At 38.9% G+C, this 14606-nt stretch overlaps 1 protein-coding gene across 2 annotated transcripts in view; it reads right to left on the reverse strand.

Annotated features, from left to right (window-relative positions):
- Positions 1-5897: 5897 nt before the first annotated feature.
- EMP2 (epithelial membrane protein 2) overlaps positions 5898-14606 on the reverse strand; it is a 95877-nt gene continuing 87168 nt past the window's right edge. For both annotated transcript variants that reach the window (XM_089678231.1, XM_089678232.1), the window contains exons 4-5: positions 12812-12958; positions 5898-8176 (exon numbers count right to left, since the gene is read on the reverse strand). In XM_089678231.1, the coding sequence (XP_089534357.1) occupies positions 8004-8176; positions 12812-12958 (320 nt within the window). In that variant the 3' untranslated portion in view covers positions 5898-8003. The remainder of the gene's footprint in view (positions 8177-12811; positions 12959-14606) is intronic.

Here is a 14606-nt window from a genome sequence, read left to right on the forward strand (position 1 = left end):
AGTCAGTAAACTAGGATCACAATTATGTTTAAGTTTAAAGTGTCTAGAGACACTATGTTTATCAAACCCCTTCCTTATATTATTTTGATGTTCACCTATTCTAGTCCTCAGACATCTACCTGTCCTTCCCACATACTGAAAAAGGACATTCTAGTACATAGACTACATAGGATTTACTGCATGAGATAAATTAATCGATCTTAAATTTTGTTTGTAGATGAACAAAATTCTTTTTTATCCTAAGATCTTTTTTTACTGTTTTACACGCCTTACATTTATTACAATGAAAAAATTTGTGATAAAAACCACATTATCCATAGTATAGTTTCTTCTTTTGTTGTTATTTGATAGAAGAGTGTCTCTATCTTTCTTATTTATCAATTCTCTTTCGAGTTCTAAAAAAGATCTACCATAGCCTTCATCAACAAATCTATTAATCAAAATATCAGTTTGATTTGAAAAGTCACTTTGAGTGCTGCAATTTCTCCTGATTCTAGTAAACTGACTTCTTGGAGTCGAAAGAAGCCATCTAGGATGATGTCCACTAGACTTGGGAATAAAGCTATTTTTGTTTATATCTTTGAAAAACGTTTTAGTCAAAATACATCCATTATGCTTATACAGTGTTAAATCTAGGAAATTAACCATTTCAGGATCACTAGTGACAGTGAACTTTAGGCCATAAATGTTGTCATTAATAAACTGAGTAAATAAATCAAGATCTGTTGCAGAACCTTTCCAAACCATAATGATGTCATCAATATAGCGCCTATATAGTAATATTTCTGGCCATTTATCAAAAATACATTCTGCCTCCCATTTGTCTAGAACTAAATTAGCAACACTGGGAGTGTACTTAGCTCCCATTGCAACTCCTTTGCATTGCTGAAAGAAGGTATTTTTATACCAAAAAAAATTCGACATAGCAAATTCCAAAATATCCACAATAAATTGTCTGTACTTTTTTAAGGTTGGATTTAGGTTTTAAAGACCACTTTACTGCTCTAATACCATCTTTCTGGTTGATACCCGTATAAAGGGCCTCTACATCAATGGTGACCAAAAGTCACTCGTTAATGTCTCTAATTGTTCTAAGAATATTAATAAGTTCCCCACTATCTTTAAGAAAAGATAGATTATTTCTTACTATGGTTTGTAGAAAAAAAATCTACGTATTCTCCAATACGAGCAAATATAGTTAATCCCACTGACAATGGGTCTGCGGGGGGGGGATTTTGTTTATCTTTGTGTAATTTTGGTAAGTAATAGTCGGGATCCTAGGATTTTTGATATAAAGATATCTAGCCTCCTTTTCATTCAGAACACCTAATTCTTTTCCCTTCTTAATCAATTGTTTTAAATAGCATTTTAATTTCCTAGTAGGATTAGAAGGTAATGTTTTATAGGTGTCCTGAATATTTAAAAGTCTAACCATTTCTTTTTTGTAGTCAACTTTGTTCAAAATGACAATACTACCCCCCTTTGTCAGCACTTCTAATAACGATGTTTTTCTTACACTCTAGATCTTTAATTCCTTGGATGATCTCTATTGGAGTATAGTCCTTTTTATTAGTCACATCTTTAATCTCAGCTTATACCATTTTTTTGAAAACTTCCAAACACTCATTACCTGCATTTATAGGTCAAAGAATTTTTTAATAAACTATGAGAATATAGATCTGGCACTTGTTTTGTATTAGTATTTTTATATATCTTTCTTTAGTTCAAAAAACTTTTTGATATTCAAATTTTCTGACAAATTTTTGAATATCAATAAAATTCTTAAAAATTCATCCTAGGTGCATATTTTAAACCTAAATCTAAAACTTTTAATTCATTTTCTGTTAGAACAACATCACTTAAATTAAAAGTACCATCACCTATGATTCTCTTTTCCCTTTTCTTTTCGCTTACCTCCTCTCTTGCCTCTATCTCCTAAATCTCTTCCTGCTCCATACATATCCTGATCTCTCCAACCCCTCGCTGGGGGTCTGTGATTCCTTGAACCTGAACTCCATCCTCTGTTGTATCCTTGAAAACCCCCCCGACCAGGGAAATTGTTCTGAAAACCCCCCCTCCTAGGCCAATTACCTCTATAACCACCAGTTGTTCTAAAGCCAAAAAGAATATCTGGACATCCTCGGGAACGACAATTGGGCTCGCAATACACCATCAAGCAGTTCCTCTCGGATCACACCTGGTCCCTATGCCGCATATGTCCCTTCTCCCAGGGGACAGGGCTGCTCCCATAAAAATGCCACCCTAGGCAAATTCCTTGTTTTCCTACGCCCCTGTTAACAGGCAGAGGTCAATTCAGGCAGAAATGTGGTCAATAAACAGGCCAGGATCTGTTCAGGCAGAGGCATGGCTAGTATGAAGGCAAATGGTCAGTCCAGGCAGCAAGAAAGTATTAACACAGAGGACATTAGATACAGGGAAATGGCAGGCAGTCCAGAAATGTTCACCATACCTTCAGTAATATCTTAGTGAAGTATGATGTTGTTAGAAGTCTCCTATGCATAGGCCCAGTTAGAAGTGACACTGGAGGCATTGAAAAAGTCCCCCATTCCCCATTAAGGATTGACACCTTTGGGGAGTGGCGAGTGGGGGGGTTGGAAACAGGTACCCGCTCTCACTTCTGCAGCGATTGGAACTCCTACCCTCCCTCCCCAAAGTCTTGTGGGACATGCGACAGGTCCCAGAAGATGACAGGGCCATTCAGGAAGCACAGCACTACTCACACATGCGCAGTGGGCACCCGGATGTGAAGCCACAAGCTGTCACAGCTGGGTGCCCATACTGAAGATGCCGGCGCCTGGAATACAGGACGGCCAGTGAAACGGGCTGCGGCAGGGGCAACGTGGTGGGATCGTGTGACAGGTGAATGGCTGTTTTTTTTTTTTTTTTTTTTTTTTTTTTTTTTTTTTTTTAAAAGTCAGCAGCTACAGTTTTTGTAGCTGCTGACATTTTTGTGGGGTCTAAGAAATGGTAATAAAATGTTTGCTTTTGGGTTTAATGTCCCTTTAATATGCAGATGACACTACACTAACTGAAAATGTAGGAAGACCTCAAGAATCTCCCTGAGAAAGTTAAAGGATACAGTGAATAGAGAGGACATCAGCTAAATTGTACAAAAATTTAAGTTATGAGAAGGAATGAGGTCTACAGCAAATCCTGCTTGTTTAAAAAAATTAATTGCCTGGGAAAATTTGGAAATAATTTTAAACCATAAGGCACCCTATGGCCCTCAGGCTTCGAAGAACCAACGAAGGGGATTTTGCATAAACCAGCGCCTACTATAAAACTGGGATACAAGGCAGTCATTTAGTATCAGTGTATTGAAATTGAAGCTGAAACTGCATAGGGTGAGAGTGGGGTCAGTTAGGGAACTTTAATTAGGATCATGATCTCTTTAGGCAGTAACCTCCTAGCCACAGAATGGAGCCCACTGCAAGTCTGGAGGTCATACTGTGCAAGGCTTTGTAACTTAAAGGATGGTGGCTCCCCTCTGAGCCTATGGCCAGAATAAAGGGTGAATGGCATTGAATAGTGAATCAATATAGGCTGGTAAAGTGAGTCCTCAGTCCAACTTTCTTGCTAGGATTGCTAAAGGTGGAGTTAAGAGTGAGTATGTGCCTCCAGACTGAAGATGACACCAAAAAGGTAAAGCTTATGGCCAATAACTCCCGGGGGGGGGGGGGGGGGGGCAAACCTTCCAACAAGGTCCATCTAGTTCAGCCAACATAAAAGATAAAGGATGAAAAAAAAATAAATAAAAATGGAGGACAGTGGCTGTATCTTGAGAACATCGTGCCTCTTATCCATGAAAAACCGTTTAATTATATTGTGGCATTTCAGGAATTTGTGCAGACTTGATATTACTGAAAGTAACACCATAAGATTTTGTTTCTCTCTTTCATACAATTGTTCCTGTTCCCTATAATATTGTTACCGTTAAAAGGTAGGCAGTGTTAGATTGTACACCCCTGGAGGGTTAGGGACTGATCTGAATGTACAATATATATGTAAAGTGCTGCATAAATTGATGATGCTATATAAAGTACCTGTAATAAATAAAAGAAGACTCTGTACTTTTCAGTTTATGTATTTACCATACATAAAAAGCAGAGTATGATGGTGTATAAAGGAAGAAGACATACATTAACTGATGCTCACCTTTAATCTTTTCATTGGCAATGCTAATTTGGAAGAATGTTTTTGGCTTTTTTCTCACACTACCAGAGTAACTATTCTCACAGACAGACACATACAAAAGATGTCTTTTTCAAGGTGCCAGTGCCTACATCTTCTTATGGTTCAGCACTCTTGGCCAGACTGGGATAACCCAATTCTCATATTTACATGGAAGTTATTTTTTCTCTGCTTGTGACACATGCTGGCTGGAATTGTACACCGCTATGTGTGCAGTGCCCACATATAAAAATAAAAAAATTACAAAGAGGTAAAGAAGAAGCCTTTAAAAACCTTCCTGATCACAAATGTTTGTTATCAGCTTCCCGACCGCCCTATAGCCGAACTACTGCGGGGCTGCACAAAATCATATCATGTAAACAATACAGATCTCTCCCCTGTCAGCACCAGCATGCTGCTTTGTATTGCTCTGCACAGCCAGCTTTAGAGTAGAACTGAACGCAAAACAGTTAAGATTTGCAAAGTTGTAAGGAAAGGTTTGAAATGTTACTTGTTCAAGGCACCACAGCCTCTGACTGCTAGTCGAATGGAAATAGGCGAGGACGCTACTATCTTTTAGTCTTGCTAGAGGCTCTGACATGCAGAAGCAAAAGCTGTGTGTATGTTGAGAGACCCAGTGCAGAACAAGGCATTGTAAGTTAATAGGGAAAGATCAACTGCAAAAAGACCAAAAACGCAATACTAGTGACTAGTCATTTACTCCCTGCCTGACTTTAGGCAGCTTCTGGGGTTCAGTTCCTCTTTAACCCCTTTACGCAGGTGCCTCCTGGCCCTTTAAGGGGTTTCAGAAGCCAGGAGGCGGGACGGGTTTTAGGGTCATGCGACCGCCGTGATTCACGGTCACATGATCAGAAAATATCCCAATCGTAAAGGGAAATCGGGAGCTTTCTGTGAGTCACGGCCATATGTGCTGGGGGCGTGCACTCTCAGCACATATGTATTTTTAAATGGTACGCAAATATGCGGCCGCACGGCGTCAAGGCCCAGCACAAAGGCCGCATATTTGTGTGCACTCGGTATCTAGGGGTTAAAGGAGGAACAAAGTAGGAATAATTCTAAATTTAATTAAAAACTAAATGTAACCACATAATTGCAAGTGCATATGTATACACTTAGGAAGCATAGGTATACACAGAAGTTCTAATGGTGGACAAACACACTGATAAATGATAGATTTTTCAGATTTACCTGCTTCAATCAAATACAAAATTGGAATGGAGTCTAAAATTGATTGAAAGGAAAGTCATAGCTATTTGATTTGCAGATTTGAGCAAATTGCACATCAATTGGCATTTAAAAAAAAATAAAAAAATTTGATGTTAAAGAAAAAACAGTTAGCTTCTGAAATTTGTGTATAATCACACTTTTACAAGTTCAGATACCTACTGTCTTTGCTTAGCAAGTGTACACCATTTTTAAGTCTCGATGCAGCAGTTTAATAACTCACATTTATTTGGGGATGTGTAGATTACAGTATATTGTGTTTAAGTATGTCAATAATACACTGACTAAAAATATAGGTTCGCTGGGTGGAATGTAGCAAACTGTGCATCAGAATATAGATAGTTTTTCCATGCTAACCTGATACGCACTTCATCAGAAATACAAAGTATACCAGTTATTCATATGCAGTTTTAAAAAAAGAGACCATATATGTAGTAAAAGGAAAAAATACAGGAGGCATGTTAAAAGAAATTTTTTTTTTTGTTTTTTTTTTTAAACAATACAATGACCATATTCCATAACTAAATACTAAAAACTACATGCAAAACAAATATAGAAACAAATTTGCACTTGTATATGTACATCATTTAAGAGCATCTAGTTACATTTTTAAGTAGCAAATCTTCCAGTAATGATTATAATGAAGCCTTACAAAAATTCTAGTTCAGATAAAAAATTGGCACTTTAAAAACATCTTAAGGAATGACTTGCACCTTACACAGGGACAGTCCACTCATTTATATCCCTAGTGCAATACATAATGGATGACGACAGCAACACCAGCTGCTCAGCATTTCCCCATCGCTAGGTTACACTAATGACTGGTGTTATTTAGGAGCGCTTTCCCCTACATTTCAATATATACTGTCATGTTTCTGGTCTGCAAGCTTTGATAAATGCATTCACAATTTTATCGATCAGCATTTTCAGCCATAGCCCTGTTAAATCAATCTCTCCCCCCCCCCCCCCCCAATTTTCAATGTATTGGGTTTTTTTTTTTTTTGCATCTGTGTATTCGGAAACAAGGGTGTCATGGCTCAGGATAAAATGATACCGGATTATATATACACCTATGACTAAAAAGAATAGAGGCAAAAATTAAAAACTTAAATGTAAACAAAAGTTGCAGGACTCTTGCACTTTAAAAAAGTGGATTTAAATATACAAACATTCTTTATATTGGCAATAGCCTTTCACCAAAGATATGTCCACAGGTCAAGTTTGAAAGGTGACCAACCAAATTCTGGGACCATTGCAAAGCAATTAGTACTTCACTCTGCTCGATGTTTCATACAGTAGGACCTTCAAACAGTTAAACTGACTAGAGATCCATCTCAGTGACAACCTGGAGCAGCAAAGATAAAAATACATATTTATTTGCAGCTACCTCAAAAGGCAGTAACAATTTAAAGTAGATGTAAACCCTAACTGAATTAGTTTGCGCAAATGAACAATTGTCATTTTCCTCCCCTTCTCAAAAACAGTTTTATTTAATCAATCTTTTTTAATCTCATTAGGTTTCACCTCCTCTAGCCTCTTTGCACCCACTTCCTGTCTACAAGCATGAGCTCCAGTGGCAGCTCTATGCCATTGTTCTAGACCAACAAGCCTGAATCAGACAACTGAAAAACATGCTTGTGCACTGTACTAGTCAGCACAGGTGGTTGTAGTCTCCATCGGAAGCAAGTTTGGCAACGTTTGAGAGCACTTGGGACAGGGCTTTGTCATCCCATAAACAGAAAGTACATGCACAAAGGCATGGAAGGATTAACATGTATTCTTTTAAAGAAAGCTGCAGATTTAAAATGATTAAAGGTAACTTTTGAAGTGAAATAACCAAAGTTGATGGGATTTTGTTGATTGGGTTCAGATCTACTTTAAAGAAATCAGTAATTCCTTTGACACATACATTTCTACTATTGTTACAGGGCTGACTACAGCACAACAATCTCAACTTACCCTTACACAAGCAGGTCAAAAACATCTCTATGATATAGCTTGATATTAATATTAAATTAACCTCAATATATATTTTTAAAATCGCTGATACAAAGATGAAACCGCTACTGGTGTATTTTGCAGCTCGTACTGTAGAAGTAATAGCTGGATTCTGGATCTTTCTTTGCTCCAAATGCCCCATTGTCTCTATGGCAGCAAGCTTTTTTAGAATGTCTATACAAATTCCTAGTCCTTCTTTCATATAGCCAACAAGCTTGATTTATTAAATCGCAAACTTACCCCCTCTGTCGCTACAATAAAACCTTTACCCTATGCTTATTAAATCTCAAAGTAAAAACAGCAAAAATATATTTATATAAAATTAAACAAAAAAGTTCAAGTTGTAAAATAACATTATACAAGTATTGCAATATTCTTTTCCCAGTAGGAGCCAATGTTCCAGGATACATGTATAATGCATTAGTCTTAGCGTTAAACATGCTAAGAGAACAGTACATGATGTTTTAAGAAATATCTTTTACTATAAAACCATATTAAAATGGATTATATACAAAACTGTTATCTGTATTTTGGTTTCTGTAGTGAATTTGTCTAGCATATACTATGGTTTATTTGCGTTTTCTAAGTATTAAGTACATGATACTGTTAATTAAAGTGAAAGCAAAGGCAATCCAGGCGAGGATGAAGGAATATCCAAATGTGCCATTCTTAATGTCCAAGTCTGGGTGAAACTTCTCATACATGGAAGAGTAGATTGCAGCTGCAATCATAACACAAAGACCTGTGGGACAGAAATTAAACAAATTAACGGATAGCAAAAAACTGTCAAATTATATCAAGGCACATTTTCTGCCAATTAAATTGGACAAGGTAGTACTTCTCATCGATGGAAGATTAACAGGGTTTAGATCCCACTGTTACCATTGCCTGTTTCCCAGGCTTGGAGCTACCAGCTTAAGACACATTTTTTATATCTCAACAAAAAAGGAGGAGAAGAGAGCCAGTGAGCATGGAAGTTGACTGATATAATAAAAAGTATACTGTATATCCATCAGCAGTAGGCCAATAGGCTATAAACCCAAAAATGCCCTTGACTTTTGGCCTTGTATTTCACAATAAAGGATTCTTTACAGCTAAAAGCAGTTGTAAACCCTTTTTTCCTAAAATAAATAGGACTGATAGACTGGCATCTGTTGTGTGTACTTTCCAAAACATTAAGAGTAAGGATGTTTCTGATTCCAGTGCCAAAATGTGTAACCCACCATACCAGCGCAAGCCAGGTCCTGCTGGTCATCCATATGGGATGATCCAGAGACTGGACCCTCTTGTCCCACACTGTCAGAAGCAACAAACCTGAGGGAAATTGGGCACATGGACCTACTTTAGAATGGCACCATTGGGTCCAAGACACTCATACAAAAAATGAATAGGAGCAGAGATGTCCCTTTTATACTTTAGGGACAGTTTGAATAGAAATATTGGAACCTCTACTTTTCTTGGGCAATGGTTATGGCTCCTTGAGATAGGAGCTGCACTGCGGAACAACAAAAAGCAGGGTGGAAATAGAATATCAGATGTTTGTGAGATCAGATGGCTTCAAAGGTCAACAGGTGTCCCCCTACTCTGAAAAGTGTGGGTTCCCCTTTATTTTGAAGATGAATTGCTTATTGACTTGAAGGACTTTGAGGTCCAGGACATAAAGTTGAAACTGAGCTTCAGGCTTTGCCTTGGACCTTGAGGGCTGAGTTAAACAAGGGGAACTCTTAAGCCTCAGGAGTAGAGGGTTTTCCAGATGGCCGTTATACTTTCCTATTCTAGGGCAAAAGGGTAGTCTTTCCCGGTGGTGACTTCCTTAACCCCTTCATGATTAAGGTAAAACATAGTATAGCATCAAGTTAAACTACTGGGATGTTGATCTGGTCAGTTAGGTAGCAGAGGGGGTTGTTGATAACTTCATTAACACCAAAGCAGCTGAAAAAATGTTTAACAGGTGCACTAGATGGACAACAACGAGACAACCCCCAAAACAGAAATGGTATTACAGGTGGAGGCCACTGACTTTTCCCTACTCATATTTTCTGATGGTTTATCACTAGTTTTGCATTTGGCCAGGGTCAGGGTCACTGCTGGTAGCATGAGGCAATACCTGGACCCTGCAGAGGTTGCACAGGTAGTCCAACTTCTCCAGGATGGCACATCAATACGTGCCATTGCCAGGTGGTTTGCTGCGTCTCCCAGCACAGTCTCACGCGCATGGAGGAGATTCCAGGAGACAGGCAGTTACTCTAGAAGAGATGGACAGGGCCGTAGAAGGTCCTTAACCCATTAGAAGGACCGGTATCTGCTCCTTTGTTCAAGGAGAAACAGGATGAGCACTGACAGAGTCCTACAAAATGATCTCCAACAGGCCACTGGCATGAATGTCTCTGACCAATCACTAACAGACTTCATGAGGATGGCCTGAGGGCCCAACGTCCTCTAATGGGCCCGGTGCTCACTGGCCGGCACCATAGTGGCATTTGCCATTGAACACCAGAATTGGCAGGTTTGCCACTAGCACCCTATGCTTTTCACAGATGAGAGCAGGTTCACCCTGAGCACATGTGACAGATGTGAAAGGGTCTGGAGAAGCCCCGGGGAACGTTATGCTGCCTGTAACATTGCTCAGCATGACCGTTTTTGGTGGTGGGTCAGTGATAGTCTGGGGAGGCATATCTATGGAGAGATGCACAGACCTCTACAGGCTAGACAATAGCACCCTGACTATCATTCGGTATTGAGATGAAATCCTTGGACCCATTGTCAGAACCTACGCTGGTGCAGTGGGTCCTGGGTTCCTCCTGGTGCACGACAATGCCCAACCTCATGTGTCGAGAGTATGCAGACAGTTCCTGGAGGATGAAGGAATTTATACCATTGAATGGCCCCCACGCTCGCCTGACCTAAATCCAACAGAACACCTCTGGGTTTGTTTCGGTCCATCCAACGATGCCAGGTTGCACCTCAGACTGTCCAAAAGTTCAGGGATGCCCTGGTCCAGATCTGGGAGGAAATACCCCAGGACACCATCCGTTGTCTCATTAGGAGTATGCCCCGACGTTGTCAGGCATGAATACAAGCACATGTGGGCCATACAAACCACTGAGTACCATTTTGAGTTGCTGCAATAAGACTTCAGCAAAATGGACTAGCCTACTGCATCATTTTTTCACTTTGAATTCAGTCCTCTGATTTTTGGGGTGTCTTTGATGGAAATGAAAATTATCAACCTACAAACGATGGGGCATCCTTATATTCCTAACACATTACCCAGGGCACAGCATTGTATTGACTGCCATTGCAGACTACATATTCTGCTTTTGATTTTCCTTTGGTTTGTGAGTATACATCTATTTGTCTACACAATAAATACGTGGTGTACCACGGTAATGCATGATGAGAGTGCGCCCTTGTTTGCTTTTGTCTATCAGTATCCAGATTTCCCAATCTTTGAAGGGCTGCACCTCCTCGTTTGGCATTCTGAATTCCTTTTAGTCTGCATGAAGATTTGAGTGCTGGTTTCGTTTGTCTTTGGATTGCATCTGATCTAGCTATGTGAACTATTTATCAATGGTTTGTTTACATTTTGTTGTCCTCTACCATGGAGAAAAATTAAAATGCACATTTCTCTACATTCAAGAGGAGAAAGAAAAAAACACAGCCAATCACAGTGATCAGAAAAATGCCCTCAGACCTATTAGTACAAGACCCACAGCTAACAGCTTGGCTCTCCCACAACCACAGTAGCACATACATGCAGCCTCACAAATAAAACAGTGCAGCGCTAAAACTATGATAAACAATATAAAATTAAATAAGAAAAAAAAACAGAGTTCAATGTAAACAGTCTGTGTGATTATAAAGTGCCAGGTGACTGGTAAAATTCAATGGCGGTGCTCCGTGAGAAAAGGCAGAATTACGCACTCACCAGATGCGCAATAGTTATGCGCATTAAATATCACATCCAGAGGTTTCCTCAGCAGATATGGGTCTGGTCAGGGTTAAGGTAATCCTCCCTCAGGGTGGTAGTCATCAAATGGACCGAATCTAAATTACTCGGATCAGATCCCGATTCCTACCTGGATCCATCAGAGAAAGTGCGTGCGCACGTAACGCGTAAGGAGGGACCAGGACGTTGTGGCAGTACACCGCCGGAGCCACGTGGAGGCCCGGTGGCCATCTTTGACTACCGGAGGGTTAGTTTCACTTCTACACCCCTGGTGTGGTTTTTTCATTTTATACTGTTTGCAAACATCTTTTTTTACTCAAATATTTAATTTAAATACTACACTATGGACATCCTTCCCTGACTCCCTGAGAGGAGCATTTATTTGCAGAGCCCATAATTATGATCCAGTTGCCTTACCCAGAGAAGGAAGACATCCTGTAACCAGGCAGCCTCTTCTACCTATCCCTTAAAGGGAGCTCTGGTTACCTGGATCCGAGTAATTTCGATTCTGGGCATTTGATGACCACCACCTTGAGGGAGGATTACCTTAACCCTGACCAGACCCATATCTGATGAGGAAACCTCTGGATGTGATATTTAATGCGTATAACTGTTGCCCATCTGGTGAGTGCGTAATTCTGCCTTTCCTCACGGAGCACCGCGATTGAATTCTACCAGTCACCTGGCACTTTATAACCACACAGACTGATTAAATTGAACTCGGTTTTTCTTATTTAATTTTATATTGTTTATCATAGTTTTAGCGCTGCACTGTTTACTCATTCGGTTTATAAGGCTTATGTTGGTTACCTTGAGTGCTCAGCTGCTGTCTGGATAGCGCTCACTTTTACATTTTTTAATATAGCCTCACAAATAAAGATACACTTCTGTGAGGACACATGCTGTGTATGCATGCACTCAGTGGGAAGGAATTATTGAAATGTCCAGGGATAATACTGACGGACGGTTAACCACTGAAGTGGTTAAAGAAGACTACTAAAGAAAGGTCTTCGGGGTCAATGTTTCACTAGGAGTGTACTAACTGGAGCTGGATCTAAAAAGCATATGTGGCTGACTCAACATAATCCACCACATGGGTACCTAAGCAGGCACCTTAAGCAGAGTCCAGTGACAAAAAAAAAAGATAAAAAATAAAAAAATATGACATTACATGCCACCCCGCTTCTTATACTCAGCTGGGTGCAGGTACAGCTTCGGTGGCAAAGCCAAGATTCACCTGATCTTTAAATTCTTTTGCTGGTGCCCAATCGCCTGAAGGCATCGGCATGACGCAGTGTACCTAAATACTCATCCTGTGTAATGTACGCTTAATTAAAAAAAAAAAAAAAAAAAAAATAGAAAATGAGTTGTCCAATACAAGAAGGAAAAAAAAAAAAATCTACATACAACCACATAAGATTTACTCACATGACAACATTTGGATGATAGCAGTGAATACAAATCGCTCTCCTTGTTTCAGCCGGAACAGTTGAAGACCAAAGCTCAGAAGTCCAATACAACAAAGTATGGTTGAAAGGATCATAGTAGCCTGAATAGCCTGAATGGCCTGAAAATCTGAAACAAAATATATATTTGAATTAGTTCTCTTCCAGCTAAGAAAACTAAAAACGCAATAAAACAAACAAATAAACCTCTTAAGAGCAGATCATGTTTATTAACTTTTTTCCTTGACCTCCATAGCGGTCTGATTATGTCAGTGTTTCTGTGCTCAAGCGCTACATTTTTTTGTATGGAAATATGTATTTTTTTTATTGTAGGCCTGTAATTTTCAGGAATAACTCACTGAAATCTGTCAGAACAAGAGCCTAGTATACATCCCAGGTATGTTAAAATTTGAAACACGAAATCATAAATTATAAGTTTAATAAACATAAAAAATATTATAATACATTTAATTCAATAATATAATCAAACCAAATCATCTTCTAGCCTAGGCCATCTTTATGTAGAGCAACAATTCTTTTTTTCAAATCCTCAGAGTTCTTTGCCATGAGATGCCATGTTGACCTTCCAGTGACCAGTATGAGAACGATAACAAATTTAACAAACCTACTCCCCATACACATCTGAGACCTTGTAACACTAATGAGTCACATGACACCGAGAAGGGAAAATGGCTAATTGGGCCCAATTTGGACATTTTCCCTTAGGGGTGTGCTCACTTTTGTTGCCAGTGGTTTAGACATGAATGGCTGTGTGTTGAGTTACTTTGAGGGGACAGCAAATTTACACGGTTATACAAGCTGTACACTCACTACTTTACATTGTAGCAAAGTGTCATTTCTTCAGTGTTGTCACATGAAAAGATATAATAAAATATTTACAAAAATGTGAGGGGTGTACTCACTTCTGTGAGATACTGTACATGCATACACACACTGCATTCATAACGTATTCAGATCCCCTTCATTTTAATTTTTTCTTTTTTTAATGATGCAGCCTGATATTACAGTTGTTTAAAATCATTGAACAGAATTTTAGAAATTCTGATTAGCCATGCGTCACGCTATATGGATACACAATCCAGCTTGGGAGTCACAGCAGTCTCCTAGTCCCTGCTACTGTTTTTATAAATAAAAAAAAAAAAAAAAGCTTAAACCTGTGTAAATAATTTAAAAACTGCCTTGGGCTTAAAAGTAGTTAAAACGGGTTATCAGGTATTTTTGTACTTTAGCAAAGACATAAAAATAGGCTTTCATTGGAGTAATAAATCAACATTCTTATAGGACTTGCAATTTGTGGAGAGGAAGTGTTTTAATGTTCATGAAAGTAACATATTTGGGAGAAAGAGGGTGTTAAAGGGGATGTGATAAGCAGTTTAAAAGGTTAACATTACCACATATCTGTTTCTTTATCACACTCATTCAATAGGTGAGATTTATTTGCAGTAGTTATATGCACCTTCCTTTGTGTAGGGCCATAAGGAACGCGTCACTCTCCTGCATCTGTGAATCCTTAAATTGTTCATAGAGTAAATTAAACAGATACTTGAGGAGAACATGACACCATCATTTGGTATTATAATAGCAATTGTTAGTAGGGTGCTCTGGTGAAGCTTATTCACCACTGAAATTCCTAAAAGATACAGGAAGCCAATTTAAATTGACAGCAATCACATAAAACATCGATTTGCAGTTAAATTGGCCTAAAAAAAAAAAAAAAAATTGAGCCTGTCATATGCCTAAAGTAACAAGGCTGATAT

Source organism: Staurois parvus, unplaced genomic scaffold, assembly GCF_062004578.1.
Source record: "Staurois parvus isolate SC_StPar_1 unplaced genomic scaffold, SC_StPar_1.0 ptg000200l, whole genome shotgun sequence".
Classification (NCBI taxonomy): Eukaryota; Metazoa; Chordata; class Amphibia; order Anura; family Ranidae; genus Staurois; species Staurois parvus.